The 16,164-nt window shown below is 39.5% G+C and overlaps 3 protein-coding genes across 3 annotated transcripts; 1 reads left to right on the forward strand and 2 right to left on the reverse strand.

Moving 5' to 3' along the window:
• Positions 1–1,185: 1,185 nt before the first annotated feature.
• Positions 1,186–7,680, reverse strand: surf4 (surfeit 4). The gene is made up of 6 exons (XM_079235696.1): positions 7,538–7,680; positions 5,089–5,275; positions 4,129–4,205; positions 3,996–4,039; positions 3,133–3,319; positions 1,186–2,443 (listed from the first exon to the last, which is right to left on the reverse strand). The coding sequence occupies exons 1-6, from the start codon at positions 7,583–7,585 to the stop codon at positions 2,177–2,179; spliced, it is 810 nt and encodes a 269-aa protein (XP_079091822.1). The 5' UTR covers positions 7,586–7,680; the 3' UTR covers positions 1,186–2,176.
• A 1,622-nt stretch (positions 7,681–9,302) lies between these two features.
• surf2 (surfeit 2) lies at positions 9,303–11,420 on the reverse strand. Its single transcript, XM_079235114.1, has 6 exons — positions 11,297–11,420; positions 10,990–11,141; positions 10,712–10,815; positions 10,039–10,224; positions 9,742–9,875; positions 9,303–9,632 (listed from the first exon to the last, which is right to left on the reverse strand). Exons 1-6 carry the CDS (start codon positions 11,369–11,371, stop codon positions 9,543–9,545), a joined length of 741 nt encoding a protein of 246 aa, XP_079091240.1. The 5' UTR covers positions 11,372–11,420; the 3' UTR covers positions 9,303–9,542.
• A 929-nt stretch (positions 11,421–12,349) lies between these two features.
• bbln (bublin coiled coil protein) lies at positions 12,350–12,959 on the forward strand. The gene is made up of 2 exons (XM_079235315.1): positions 12,350–12,479; positions 12,706–12,959. Exons 1-2 carry the CDS (start codon positions 12,401–12,403, stop codon positions 12,945–12,947), a joined length of 321 nt encoding a protein of 106 aa, XP_079091441.1. The 5' UTR covers positions 12,350–12,400; the 3' UTR covers positions 12,948–12,959.
• Positions 12,960–16,164: the final 3,205 nt, after the last annotated feature.

Genomic DNA, 16,164 nt, shown 5'->3' on the forward strand with positions numbered 1-16,164 from the left:
GTATTTTAGGGCTAGGCCTCCTCCAATAATAGTAAAAGATACATTTGATGATTAAAATAAAGAAATAAAACAAGGTTTTGTGTCACAAATGCATATTCATTTTGTTAGACTTTTCTCTAACCTTTGCCATTTATGTGAATATGAATAATATATACTTTTGACCTCAAATTGTTCAATCATGTAAAAAGTTTGGAGAAGAAATGTCTCTTTGGTGGAACAAACTCATCTGGAGGATCTTATGCTTGGACAGTACAGACTTGTATATGTCCTGCCACCAACAGTCTGGATGAGTATGAGGCTGAGACTTCATACATCAGCTTCTGTGAAGACAGCTTTATACCATCATGCACCAGGGTGAGTTATAACATCGACAAACCCTGGTTCACAGCTAAACTGCAGCTAAAGGTTGATGAAGGAACAGGTGTTTAGGAGTGGGGACTTGTATTAAGAGTCAAAATACAGGTTTAGCAAGGCGGATAGAGTTGCTAAACGACTGTACTCTGAGAAACTGTGACACCAGCTCTCAGCAAGTGACTCTGCTTCAGTCTGGAGAGGCCTCAGACAGATCACCAATTAAGAGCCCAAAGCCCCCCACTCCATGAATGATCTGCGACTGGCAAACCAACTGAACAAGCTCTACTGTCGCTTTGAAAGTCAACTGTGCAGTCCTGACCTCACTCACCAGCTCAGTAGGGGGCCATGCCTCTCAACCACCCATCCCATCTTCAGTTGCGGTATGTTGTCATATACTCTGTCTCATATCTTGTTTTTTAATACTTGATTGGGAGGCGTGACCCATCAACAGGTTAACTGTCCGCTTGTGCGAGGTATACTGATACCAAGAACAATATAAACTAAGAAACCCCAAAAAATACTGAATGGCTCAAACGGTTCCATTGCAATACAGTTTTAACATCGTAAGTCGTTAGAGGTCAGTCTTTATACAGGTTGTGACCTTCCAACACCTGTCCAAATACAAACTTACCTTTAAGTATGGCCAAAGAATATCTTTTTCATTATCATTTTCTGAGTTGTGATATATAACGGCTCCTCAAAAAGACTGTATGGTCATAGTTCATTGGTGGAGAATTTACATTCATTTGATTATCTGGTCCACCGATGTTCTTCAGCCTCAGAGTACATCATAAGGGCTAAAAACCTGCACCAAGACAATAACTTTATATTTTTGAATTTTTATTTCTTCGCCATGAAGTTCCAAAATCAAAAAACAAATGATCAAAAATACAATATAAACTTTTGAATTTAATACACTGAATTTTTTTTTTTATATGTCTTACACAGGGAAAAAAACACTGAGCAAGTCCGGATAGCAAGTGACTCTGCTAAGACCGCTTTGCTTTTCTAGATCGCAGATGATGACGTTTCACAAACATTGAGCCTTCCACCCTTATTGATCCGGATCATATCCAGTTCACTAGCTAGGCATTTGCCATAGATGTACGGTACAAAATGCCCAATAACAAGTTCTGGAGCTAACAATTGTGTTGAAACTTTCAATCAAGCAAGACCGCAATCCACCAATTTGAACACAATTTACATGCCTCCCCCCGACCCCCATTCAACGAGATTGAAGGTGTAAAGATGTTTGAAAGGCTACAGTGTCGAAGGAAAACAGGGGCGATGAAACCTGGAGAGTCAAGGCGAGTTGCTGTCAAATCTGTGCCCGAGTTCGATATAAAGAGTAAGTCTCTGACACTAAGATCCAACGGCAAAAAAAGACCAGCATCCATGGGGGGGCAAACTGCTGCACTCTGTCGAATTTACTCAGAAAATAAGAACATTAATCTATTATAACTCATGGCTTAATACCCATAAAATACAATAAATTAGTTTCATCTCTTCTGCACACAAAACAAATAAACCTTTTTTCTTTCTTTTTCTTATCATCCATCATTTGTATACCTTGCAATTCGAAATAGACAGGTCTTTATTATTTGTGTTGTTATGTAAAATAAATCTGGCATTATGTACGATGTAAAATAGAAAAGAAATGTCCATAGATGGGTGAGGTGGTGCGAGTGGATTGATACAAAATAAACCAGAAAAAAAGGATGTTCCTTGGTGGGTGGAACTGGAGGAGGGAAGGTATTTGAGTCCCAGCCGGTGGGGGAAGTTAGTGGTGGTGTGCAATCCTCTTGTCTTAACCCTCCTTGGCCTACCACTCTTTCTTCTTCTCATCCATGGACACTCCTCCAGGTCCAAGTGCCACCACCAACAGCAGACCACCGATGACCGAGGTGGTCTGGAAGAAGTCGTACTTGAGGAAGTCGTGCATGGGCTTGTAGGCGGGGATGGTCCAGAAGGCATTGAAGTAGATGTTGATGGCCAGAAGCCACACGACGAGGGTCAACGCCGCCAGCTTGGTTTTGAAGCCTATGGCCACCAGGATGATGAGTGCAGTTCCAACCATGTTCTGCAGGATCTGGGAGAGAAAGTCAACGTTGGTGGGTGAAGATTGCACTTTACAGTATCATGTCACAGATGGCAAGTGACTAACCAGCAAATTTCAAGTCTGCAAATAATTTTGCAGAGACTTGCTGCACTAAAATGAATAGAACTCAAAAACTTAGGAAAAAGCAATCGTCAATTTTAAACTAGGGTTTTTGTACAGATTAAAAAGTATAAAAGTAGCTTGTTTCAGTTACCGTTAGTAAACAAACACATTTGATACTGACTCATCCTCTCCCCGGCTCCATGCTCAAGTGGGTGAGAGCATCAGTGGGCAAGTGAGTCAGAGAGTGAATGAAAATATTGAGTGGTGTCCAAAAAATAAAACCGTATTTGCTGATAATTTCACAGCCATTCTAAAGCACAAATACACACACTCACACCTCCGCACAACACGGGAAGGTGCTGCGATGCCGGATTATGAATGAATGTCCGCTTGGTGAGGTTGACACATCAATTTATTAGCTTTGCATATTTCCCATATTTAGCAAAACACGCGAGTGGCATCGATCTTCTCAGCCATCTCTTGACAAGAGAGCAATTTTCCGAAATGTAATTTATGCCTAAATCTAATAGCTTCATTGGTTGTAACATAATGATGAAATAACCATCCGTGTTTGAAAAAAAAAAAAAAAAAAAAGGGTTGTTGTTGTCAGTACTCACAGAGAAGAAGTTGGCGTCAAAGTGCAGCAGAGTCATGAACATGAGCACCAGCAGTACTCGACCACCCAGCTGCATGTACTGCTTTGGCGAACTCTCTCCCATGGAGGGTACTCCAGCAAACATGCTCTTTCCTTCCGAACGAGACTCGGCCAGAAGCAGGAGCAGACCACCTCCGAGGGCAAGGTTTCTGAGAGAGGTGAGAGGATGGTTATTTTTGGAAAGTGTCTGTCAGAGCTGCAGTCAGTCAAGCAGACAAATGTCTTGAATACAAAGTGCACACGGCACAATCAGATCTCAAACTGCAATCAGCTGATCATGATCTTATAACCGACTGAAAAGAGGATGTTCAGTGTGGTTGCAACTACGTGTTCTTCTTAATATCAATTCATCTGTATATTTTGTTCAATAAACCATTCACTCGTTTTATTTATTGCAAATGTCAATCACAACACAGCTTAATTTGTTTTTCGAATTTTAAATATGGTATTTAAAAACACTTCAATGATCTATCAGTAATCAAATCGGCATCAACATCCTTGATCAACTCATTGATTGCACAACTTAGTCTTTCAGAACTACAGTTAACCCTAACTTCATACTAACAGCATAAAGACTAAAAAGTACACAGAAACACTACAATGTAGCACTGTATTTAAGGGATTTATCTGATGGCCTCATCTGGCTTGTGACAGTAATTTGCTGCTCGACAACTAAATGCTTACTCTTTTACTACCATAGCAAATAAAAAATGTCCAATGCTGCAGAAAAAGCACTGCATGCTGTCAGAGTCATGAAGCCACTTCTCATCTATGATCATAAGCATTGAAATAACTCAAGCTACCGGTAAACCTACACACACTTACCTCATCAAAAATTTGAGATCCCATAAAATGCTGTATGCAACAGTCTGGTGGAAAAAAGACATTCTAGATCAGATACAAAAAAACATATTTCTTATGAAAATAACATTTTTAATTATAATGTAATTGTTCTTACCTGTAGCGCTATGATGCCAAATAGTCCAAAGCAGGCATACTGTACAAAATTTCTACTAAGGATGAGGACACAACCACCTGTTAGGACACAACAGAGTGGTCATTATGGCAGCAACACACTGTGATTGTTATATTTTTCATTGTCTTCTTTACAATGACAAATGCCAACATGAGCTACAGTAATAATTACTATTATTTGTGTTAAGGCCACTTAAAAGTAAAACAACAAATATCACTTGTGCACTTCAACATAATCTGTTTTTTTGCAGAGAAGTTAAATAGCTTATTGTTCTGGCATCAAGAGGGCAGTGTTGTGGGTTCTTTATTTGCTACCAGACCTTTTCATTTGGTAGTAAAACACGTGGCAATGTAGGTCCATGGAAAATACTGTTTATGCCAAACTGACTGTCAGCTTCAGCATGTGGAAACAGAAACCACAAGACAAATGTTCCAACTTCACCGGTCATGCTATGGTGATTACAGTATGTGGTAAACACATTAATGTCACGTGAATTAAAGTTTTTCTACGTCAGAATTTACTTCCTTTTTTTATAGTTATTTTAGCGAATAAATTCTTTTTCTGACATCTTGACTTTATCTTCGGTCTTCTGTCTTGATACATTTTGGGTGATGCCTTCAAAAGTGTGCAAACGTCTGCTCTTACAGTCAATTATCTTCAAAGTTTAAGGAGCTCAGGGATGCATTTCTGAAAACACAGCAACTGCTTTGTGGACAAGTGGGCTTGTCTGTCACCCCTGGCCTCTCTAATCAGCAAGATGATTTTTAACTGAGAAGTACACTGTGTTTGTATCTATCTTTTGCACTATGGGGATGAAATTCACTGAGCACAATTTTAGGAATAGCCATTTGACTGACTCATTGTTGTTACCAGTTTTTGAAATCTGAGGGTGACTTATGTTATGTCGGTAGACTGACAGTGCACTGCCTTCCAGTCACTCACCCAGCTGTCCTACGAGGTTCATCAGCACAAAGCACGTAGCCAGGAAGTAGCCACAGCTCCAGGTAGCCTCGATGTAGTCCCTCTGCTCATGCCACTGGAACCACATGCGGATGCCATCTTCCAGGAAGGTGCTGATGAGACACAGACGTGCCAGGTGGGGCAGATACTGTTTGGTTATCCTAAGGAACTGTGCAAGAGAGAGAAAGAAGAGAAGATATGATCGATGAGAAAAACAGTGGCTTGAAGTGCAAAAAACAATCAAAGGATGTGGTTTCTGAGGTGTTGCTGAGCTTGCAACAGTTTACAACAGCATAACCAAGAAATTCCATTACTGAATTACCAAGCTGTAACACACATAACTGAATTTCATCAAAAGGTCCCCAAAAGACTCCTTTAAAAAAAAAAAAAACATATATATACACACCTGTTACTTGACCTGTTGCTTATTGTACAGTAAGTAATAAAGAATACTCTTTATAAACTGTGGCAGATATATGCTTACTGTGGAGCAAGTTTTTGCTTTGTTTTAGTAAGTAAATGGAATGTACACAATATACATCAGTTTGTCATTCACTGTTTAGATTAGTCAGGTAGTGTTGTAATTAGGTGACATTTGAAACATACATACTGATTTTTCATACTATGAGTGAAACAACAACTACAGTAAGTTTTCTCTAAAACATTAAAAAAATTAAAGAGGTGAAAAGATCATACTGTATACAATGTTCTACTCCTACAAATTACTCATGTTGAATATTTAAGGAAACTAAAAGCTAAGGTTTACTAACTGAAGATATAACTGGATTTGAGCAGATTTAATTAATTTCAAAAGTATAAGAAGGTTGAATGGAAGTTCTGTCGTGGCCTACACATGTCAAGACAATATCAGGGCTGTGCATCCCTCCTACAACCCTAAATGCCAAGGGCTTCTATGTTATCATGAGTTGAAGTACGCTCAATGTTTATACACACACAAAAAAGAAACTACCCTGCAATCTTCTCTCAAATATAATTAATGAATGGAGCCTCAGATTGTACATTGACCCAGTAGAGGTGCTACTCCCTGCCCCGCCTACTCAGCAGTCCACATCAGCACTGTAGGATCTCAACAGCCTATCAGCATCCACCAACTCCCACTATGACTGCTATGTGGGGTATGAATGGACGACATAAGAGCCTATCCGAACAAGCATGAGTTCCCTGCAACAGTCTCGAAATAGACCATTTTGGAGCAAGTAACACGTTAGCTCAGGGCCCCTTAGTGAGAGATGTCCCCTCTACGTGGGCTTAGCAGTTGTTTTTTTTTAACATAGTAAAACATGTCACTTCCCTTTTCCAAATGTTTTACAATGCATGACACTCCTGTTGGGAGTGTAGAAACCAAGTGGTTGTAATTAGATTAGGCAACAAATGGTGCAGTTGTTCGCATGTGTAGTGAGTACAGTCCACACAGCTGCCATAATAAACATGTATAGACCGAACTGACTCCAGGACTAATGTGTTAACGAACAGTGCACTTCGAAGGGTACAGCCAACATTACAAAGTCTGTCCAGTCCCAACAAGGCCATGAAAACACACACTTTTACAGCACACAAGCCTCCTATGAGCCAGACTACAGTAACTTGAAAAATGACAGAAGGTAACGTTACAAAGATACAAAACCCAAAGCTCTGGGGGCTTTTTTTTCTCCACTGTCTACATTGTAACATGGGTCACAAGCAGACCTGTAATCTGATCTTGACATCTCAGCTCCCACCTCAGTGAATTTCCTGAAGTCATGACAGTACATTAAAAAACCCTCAGAAGAAAAACGAACCTAAAAAGGCAGTTGTGGCATGTAGAAGGTCCAGTTTTGGGGATGAGCTGTGTCAAGGCCACAAGCAGCGACTAAATTTAGGGAAATACAACGCTTCTCCTAAGAGATACTATGAAACCTTAAGCCAAATGCAAAACTAAGCAATTAGGGTGTTAAAACACAAATGGGCAAATACCTGTTGGCCCATAAATTGCAGGCTAAGCCGAGTGATTTCACAACCGCTGAGAGACCGTTAATGAAGGGAATACATGCGCATAATGATGTCGCCATCCACATTTATACCAGTTACTGTGAACTAACCTAGGTTGGTGGCTCACAAACAAATGTTTCACTTTGTCAGCATGAATATATACAGCCAGCTAGCTAGCTAAGATAATCCATCTGTAGACACATGACAGGACTCAAACACCCAACTACAACATCATATAAAACACGAGCGAACCAGCTACCGCATTTATCAAACGTCACATGAACGCGGTTCTGCTATCTACTGTGGATTTGCAGAAACGTGAACAAAAATGAGTCACGTTGTCAAGAGGAAACACTCAAAAAGCCTCACGTTACTACTCTCAGACTAACTAGTTAGAAGCTACCGAGCTAACGGCTACTAGCCGAGCTAAAACGTCAGTTACCTGGTCTGCCACGTCTTCGGCTGTGCTCATAAGATCCTCCTGTCCCATATTTGTGTAATAATACGGGTTTTAATAGTTGAAGCTCAGCACAACACGATTTTAAAGTGTTGTTTTTTCTCCGCAGGCTGCACTAGGACTGCTCCTCCCCCCTGTTAACGTTATTTACTTGAAGATTTCCCGATCGCCTGTACGCAGAGAAAAGGCCGCCTCCGCCCCACAATGCCCCGCGGTGAGTCGAGAGAGACAGCCCCCCCTACATGGTACTGCAACCGCTGCATGCCACGTATGCTGATCGCGACACCGCTACGCGACGTTGTTTTCGGGGTGTACACGTGAAAAGGAGCACAGGATTACAGGTGGAACAGACCTGAACGGTTTTACAATAAGTTGTTACACATGTTTAAACCTGGCAAATGCTGCACGCGCTCATGCACTCGTTTATAGGTTGTACTTTCGTACTCATCGTTTCTTATTAGTTTATTGAGTCTCTTAATATTTTTACTTAAAGAAAAGTATACACATGTTCACTATACTCTACTGAAGAGCTCATTTCATTAAAAAAAAACCCAACATATTTCACATTTCTTTTGATTTTTTAAGTATACGTTTTTATTTTTATTTATGATTCATGACTTTTTGACTACTTGTTCTTTCTTTTCTCTTACTGTGTTTGTTGTTATGCACCATTACATTAAGACACATTGTGTGTGGAACCAACTTTGCAATAAACCTGCTTCTGGAAAGTATTCAAATTATGATTATCATGAATAATTCAGAATTTGACTGCCCTTTATTAAGTTACATTTTAAATAATTGAATGTGTAAATGAATGAATGAAAAACATAAAAGGCCATCGTGTTCACAGTATAGGAAGGAGCTGTAGCCTACTACTCAAACAGATCATGCAGCAGGTACAAACACATAACTTCAATATCAGACTCACAGAGCATATTGGAGTGAAGATGATGAACATAACTGCCACAAGAGTGCAGTGCTACGTGAGGGGAACTGGGACGGAGGTGTTAAAGGGGCCTCATGGCTTGTTAACTGTAGAGACCAAAGACAGAGAAAGTCTTTAAACGTTTTCTCCCTGTTAGCCAAGCAGAAAAAAAAACAATAAAAATGACTTGCCCTCAACATTTACATACAGCCAAAAGGAAGAAGAGAAAGGCAACGCTGATGGCTCAGAAGAACAATGTTGATGACACAAAATGTTTCAGAAGTGTAAATTACACATTCAATTATATAGTTCAGCGAGAATTTGTTGCATCGACTGGTTGGAACCACAAAGTAATGATATTCCTTGACTGAATGTTTTTCGCAGATAGAATCTGTCAATCCTGGAAACGTTTGTAGTCACATTGGAAGAACGGTTATCATAAAAGCCTCTTGACAGTCTGCCAAGAAGCTGCTGTAACTTCTGAAAGAACTGTCAAAACGTTTTGCCAGCCACATCAGCAATGACCTACGACAGCAGAGTCAGGTGGTTGTTTTTCAGGCTGTACCTTCAGTTACTATATAGTATATTAGTATATACTATCCTGTGTGAGAACTGTCTACATCCCATAAGTAATTATGTATGCAATAGATATACTAAAATGCTTTTTATGAATAGTACTTCTGTCAAATGATTGACATAGTTGTCATTTGTAAGTCTCTTCTACTTTTTTGATATGGTAAGAAGAACAACAACAAAAAACCACAATGTTTCCAAATAGAGTTGTATTTGATCGTATAGCATACTTGAACAAACCAGACAATACAACTTATCCAGTCAACATTATGCCACGAAAAATAGCCTCTTTGGAACTTTGTAACATCACAACTTGGCAAACAGACAACATTTCATATGCTGAAAATATGAAAAAAAATCAACTGTTTTTTGTTCACCTATACAAATATCAGGCTGGCTCAGACCGGAATACTACTCCAAAACTAGAAGTGCAGTGTTTCTCCCTGACAAATTACCAGTTGTAAAAATACTGCATGAAAGTGGTTTTGCTTTTTACTTTCCATTTGGTACTTTTGCTTGTTTCTTAGGCCCTGATTTCCAGTGGTTATTTCTGAATTTCTTCTGAAAACCACCGCCCTGTACCTGAAAGACATAAATATGAAAGCAGTCAGTAGAGGAAATATAAATCGCACAAGTGCCAGCTATTTATATTGATTCCACTTGAAAAATGTGATTTCAGATTTCTACAGACCTTCTTCCGTTTCTGCGGCACCTGCTCAGCCACCTCCATTTCCTCCTCTTCATCTGTCTTGAAGTCTTCTTCCTCCTTATTTCCGTCACCCTCCATACTTTCCTCAGCCTCATTTTTTAAAGTGAACATCTTGTCTGTAGAAACACATGGCACAGCAAAGTCAAACTTCTTTTCAACAAGCAACTCTTCTGATAGACAGTACATTCACTTGGTTTTGCCTGGAGCGAACCGTCACGACATAACAGCCATAATAAAAAGTGGACAGATGTCTACAGTGTGTGCACTTGGGATACTGACCAGGGTAGAGGTCACTCATGCTGTCTTCTGAGTCGCTGTGATCCTCTTCACTGGATGATGGTTCCCACGAGTTGCTCCCTTGTTTTGAGGGCCTCCCCCGATTGACCTCTTCTCTGGTGTCTTTGGGCCTTTTCTGTTTCAGTCTGGCTGGAACAAACGCAATGCCTTGCTTCACGCACTCTTCATCTAGAGAGACAGTCATGTCAGTGATCGAGTTGGCAGTGTGACTCGCCCAACATATCTGCGGTGGCATGGACTACATAGAGATAATACTGATAGAACATTGTAAGAGTTTCTGATCTGGGTGATGTTCATTCCAATTGTAAAATTAAAAGTGACCCGCTCTGATTCCGGATTGCATATAGCAATATATAGCAATAGTAAGTCTGGCGAAAAGTAATGTTATAAAGGGGTTTTGAAGGATCTTGGTAAAATGGCAACGCTAATAAGAACTCATCAAAACGTTGTGACTTGATAATGATGTGGAGTTGGGTTATATTTGCTTTAAAAAAAACAACATGATTATGCTGTTGCTAATTTACTACTCTTTAAAAAGCACATTTAGAACGGTTATGTACATTTTTATCAACACTAAAAGTCCATTTAATTTGGGCCTTTTCTAGTAAAAAAACAACAACAACAAAGTGACATGTAGAATAAGTGATGCACTGACATTTGGAGAAGGCTTTCTTGTAGCGTTTCCCGTTGACATGGTTTAGGACATGATGAGGCTGCCGGTTGAGGTGTCTGAGGGTCAGCTTACAGAAGAGCTGCTTGCTGGAACACAGACAGAAAGCGTCAGACAATTACAAAAGTGCAGACTAGCTTCACACATTCAGCCCATTTCTGAGTGAGGAATTGTGGCGATTCCTTAACAAGCATTGTCACTGTTACAAGTGGAAGGTGTCTCTCGTGCAAAGGGACAAAATGACAAGCAAAGAGTCTCCTTACGGTTGTTTCGAGCTTTGTACAATGTGAGGTTCATACTGGCTGTAGTTGAACTCTGTTGCTGCACTCAGTTTCTCATATTTATTCCCTTTCGTGAAATTCTGTAGCTCCGTCAGGTTGCATGGAAACTCGTGGCCATTCAGAGTACATTTGATCTGTAAAAAAAAACAGCAAACAAAACTATTTAGATGACCATGTAGCTACCGCAACACTTCGCAGTGCATGGCTCGTGTGATACACTAGCAATACAGCTAGCATAACATTGTACAACAGTATATTTCGTGTAATGTGATGTAATTAGCTCGCGAACCCTTTTGCCATCTGTAAGCTGAAGAAAAGGGTGGTTACAAATAAAGGCTCTGACGTCGGCTGGTAATTCATCCATGGCGTAAAACCTTTCAAAACAGATCTTTCGGTGTGTTGATCAGACCACCCTTACAGGAAATGACTACACACGTGGGTCGTTGGCGCAGACTCTGTTGCACGATATGTTGGCACCATCTACTGACTGAAGTAAGGAAGTTCATCTTAAACGAAAGGGTAAAGCCATTCAGCTATCATCATGGTATTTATCAAACAAGACCCTTTGATCAAATCAATTTGAGGAAACCAGGTAACGTTAAAGCTTGGGGTTTTCAGTAATGCGCACAGGGAAACTGATTAAATAAGATAAAGTAGCCAACTAGTATTATATAACTGAATACAATACTGCTGCTATGGCACAGACCCATCAATGTATTCTATATATAAAGCGATTGTGACAATAAACAGAGGAAGCTCAAGTGACTGAAGTGCAAAAATAAACGTTAATTGACGTTCAGGCCTTAACTAGTCAGTTGATTTACATCATCTGGCAGCTCGGAATTAGACAGCAGGGGATTATAGAGGGCCCACTCTGTCCGTATTTTCATGACTTTCAGTTTAAATGAAAAGTTTGATGATATACGAAAACGAGCACTATTATTAAAACATCAAATAACGTTTTGAAGTTTATTTGAGGTGTAGGATTTAAGATACGTTCACTCATCTTTTCATCGTGATTGCTGTAGAGTGAGTACTCATTCTGCCTACCAGACATATCTTTGCTGAGACGGTAAAACCCCGCCCACACGTTTCCCATGATTCACCGCTTCAGTAAACAAACGCCTGACGTTAACCAATGACAACTGTCAAGCTAGCTAGACAGCGAGCACCGTCAAAGACTTCCTCTTGGAATCTGTAAATTTGTCCAAACTGTCTGAAAATAACGTTGAAGTAGATATTTAATATTGAGTTTGTTGATCATTTTGCATAATTTGAGCTGTTAACAAATTAGCTGGCAACCTAGCTAGCTATAGTAATTGTCAACAGCATACGGCAGCTAGCGGTTTGTAATTAGGTAACGTTACTAAACGTGAAGGTTTCACGTAGAATAATGTCTGGACCAAACGGAGATCCAAACATCTCAATTGACCATGGTATTATCAACGACGAAGATGATATCGAGGAAGAAGGTAATGCGCGAATGTGTTCATTCATTGCAGTAAAGTGTACGCATTGATTCATACAGTTACTGAGTTATAGGAAGTACAAAATGAGTCCTTTATTTATTTTTGACAGCATTAATCCCGTACAAAAACATGGGAGTATCAGTGACATTTTATTTGAACTTTACTCTGCAAGAAAAGCTTTTTACTTTGCCTGACAAATGACTGATCTCTCTTTGCTTCATATCCACAGAGTTTGAATCCATCAACTCCATGCTAGATCAGATTAACGCTTATCTCGATGACCTGGAAGATCGGAATGATTCACTTAATGGCAAACTGCACGAACTAATGGAGTCAAACACACAAGCCAGGCTGGAGGTCAGGGCCCAACTGCTCGGCTCCCAGACCCAAGAGGAGCAAAGTCCTGCAGACGGGGATTCCTCCTCAACCAGCCAGGATGACCCGAATACAGACAATGGGGATTGCAAATGAGTGAGGGGTGCTGAGTTAATCAAAATACAGGGATGGAAGTATTTAGTTGACTCAACTCCTTACTTCTGTCTGTTGGACTAATGACCCCTGATCTGCATAGTGCATGCCTATCCGATTCTTCTTCATCTGCAGATGTGACATTTTGCTTGTCCTCCGTCCCCTTATCATGTTTTTCTCCTTTGTTGAACTGTGATGTGCTGATGTTTGGTTTCAAAGCAGATTTAAGTTTGTTGAGCTCTAGCAGCTTCTTATATAAGTTGCTCACCTGGGACTATTTCAGTGAAATTGAAGTTGCATGTGTTGATTGTTAGCTGTGACCCTTGTTCCAAGTGGGACATCCCAGGAACAAATTCTAAAGCCAGGATAAAAGATGATGCACTGTAACCAGTATAACATTCCTCAAGAGTAGACCATGATCTTAAGAAGTAGTCTTCATGGCCAAATAGGGGTCATAGTCAAACTTCTTTGCCATGTGCTGATCCATTTGGCGTTGATGTTCAGCTTTGTAATAGCTCTAGTCTCTGTTCCCGTTTGATTCATCCATCCCAAAAAGTAAATATGCAATACTACAAAGGTCTATCTAACAGTGTATAAAGTTTGATCTGCAGCATGACTGTAAATATATCTGCCATCCTGTTGATTTGTATTAACCTGTTAATAATGGAGTGGATACAAGCTTGTATAAGTTAAATAAAAGCCACAAAGTCAAAATAAGTCAAAGTGTGGGAATTGTCAGACATTTTAATATAAATTAAAATGACCCCCCAAGCAGAAAACAAAAATCCCCAAAATACATACATCTTCCAGCAGTTAGAAAACAACACCTGTTTGTTCATCTCAATTTAGTCAGTAGCTGAATAAAAATACAATAAGAAACATACAGCTTCGTTTGAGATTATCCTTTACATGTCCTTTTCTCCCTCCTGCTCTCAAAGTACGGTTTCATGTCTCCTTCCATCAGAAGATGATGATGATGCAGTACTAATCATGTGACCGTCGCCACTATGACCACAAAGGTTTCTACATGCATCAGCCAACCACTTTTGTGGTTTAAAATATCCTTCTCTAATCTGGTGGATGAAAACGTATCCAGACCAGCACACTATCTTGAAGCCTTGTTAATGCTGAAACTATAGTAATGCATTTGTGTAATCTGTAACTGGGATAATCAAAAGGAATAAGAATTAGAAGTTCGCAAGGATGAAGCGTTCCAACAGACTTTCATGATTTTTCCTCCTTACATGAAGTTAACTGTGATTCCATCTATCCAGTGCATATAGCAAACAAAACATAATAAAAAGATCAATGCAATGGTAAATTGGAAGAAACAAGCAATTACCACTAACAGCATTGTAAATCAATGGAAATGAAAGGAACTTCATTTTTCAATATACCTGCCTTGACTGACAAGCTTTCCAATTTCAAAAAATGCAAAATCCACACAATGCAGCTTTTTGCACTGAATATCATTTTAGAGCGCGTTTAACAGTTTATGAACACAAGGGTTTCTTTCACATACGATTGTGCGCAGATGTAAAAGGGTTTTTAGACATTTTGTTGTGAGGATTTCAATACTATATCCAGCTCCTACAGATCGTGTTGAAACCAAAACACATTTTAAACATTTAATTATACAAAAAAACATTTCTGACTTTCAGGGAGAAGGCCACAGCTGCTGACAACCATTGTGCTCCAAACACATCAACTGGAATCCAAAATGTCTAAAAATAAAACGGATAATGAGATGCCTTGAACAAAGCCACGATCAGTTTCAAGGTTCAGCATTTCTCAGAACTCAAGCCAAAGTCCCATCCGAACACTTTCCTTAAACCACCTGCTCCAATACTTCGATTACATTCTACATTTCAGCTCGTTAAAAGCAGGTGCTAAGTTGTAAGCAATGTTGAAAGGTTAAGTTAATTATCATTCATCTAGCTGGCTAGAGAATTACAAAATCTGACAATCAACATTCGGATCCTTGAGGACACCAGGGTGGGAAATTTACTTTTTGGTGGCCAGTTTCGCAGTCCAGTTGGTAGAAGATCTACCAGCCCTTTCTTTTCTTAATCACAGTTTCATTTAAGGGCCAGAAACAATTCCAGCCATTTTAATAGTTAATTAGTATAATAGAAAGTTGGGAAAAATAACCTGATCGCAGATGAGGTTATCTAAAAAAATTATATGGATTTCTCATATTTCCTTTTTTCTTGATGCTTAGAAAACTCATGTTATACTACAACTTAAATACTGTTTATATGAAAGCTGCCCATTTAACTTCTATAATCTGTCTCCCATTCTACTTGAATACAGTACTGCTTTTGCAAATATTATACAAACACGTCTACAGCTAGCAGCTCTGTGAGGTTGAACTTCAGCACAGTAATGCTTTGAGCCAAACCCGCATGTCAACATGCTAACATGTTGCTGTTAAAGCTTGTATAATGTTTACCACGTTCATCATCCAAAACACAAAGTGTTGACAAATTCAAATGTTGACCCGATGATGGCGCCAGATGGAAAGTGAAGGGAAGTCTAAAGTTACTACAATCATCCTGACTGGGACATGAGTGTCTGCACCAAATGACATGGCAATCCATCCAGTAGTTGTTACCTGGGGCGCTAACAAAGCCTTTCTACCCAAAGTTGTCTTTTTATTCACAATTTGTGCAATGCATTGTGTCAGATCAGTGCAAATTACTTTTTTGAGTAGACTTCACTGAACCATTTAACATGCTTGGAAACTGCTTACATTTTAGTAGAAAATCCACTATAAGAAGCTTCTCATTTAAATTGTAGGAAACATTAATGCAGTTTTATGAATTAGTAACCTGAAAGTAAAAGGGTACTTACGTTATAATTATCTAATTTTGATCACTAATCTAAAAGGTGGGGCTGGAGATTATACTACTCAAGAGCAACAATTCTCTCACTGGGAGCCAATATTAAAGAAACTTACCCACCCGTCAATGATTAACATGTATGCGACAGCAGTCAGGTGTTAATTTCCCACCCTGGGAGAGCATCAAATAAGAAGTCATGCTACACCCTTGACGTACCATCATTCTTCCTATTTGTTGGCGTGTGCTTAATTTAGACTTTCCGACATGGAGAGAGGCAGGGCTGTTAACTTCTTGGTCTCAGTTTCATGAAAGTACCTCTTAAAATATTGACACATCCTTCCTAAGGTTTTCCACTCTTTCCACATCTTTTCCTTTGA

Source organism: Taurulus bubalis, assembly GCF_910589615.1.
Source record: "Taurulus bubalis genome assembly, chromosome: 19".
Classification (NCBI taxonomy): Eukaryota; Metazoa; Chordata; class Actinopteri; order Perciformes; family Cottidae; genus Taurulus; species Taurulus bubalis.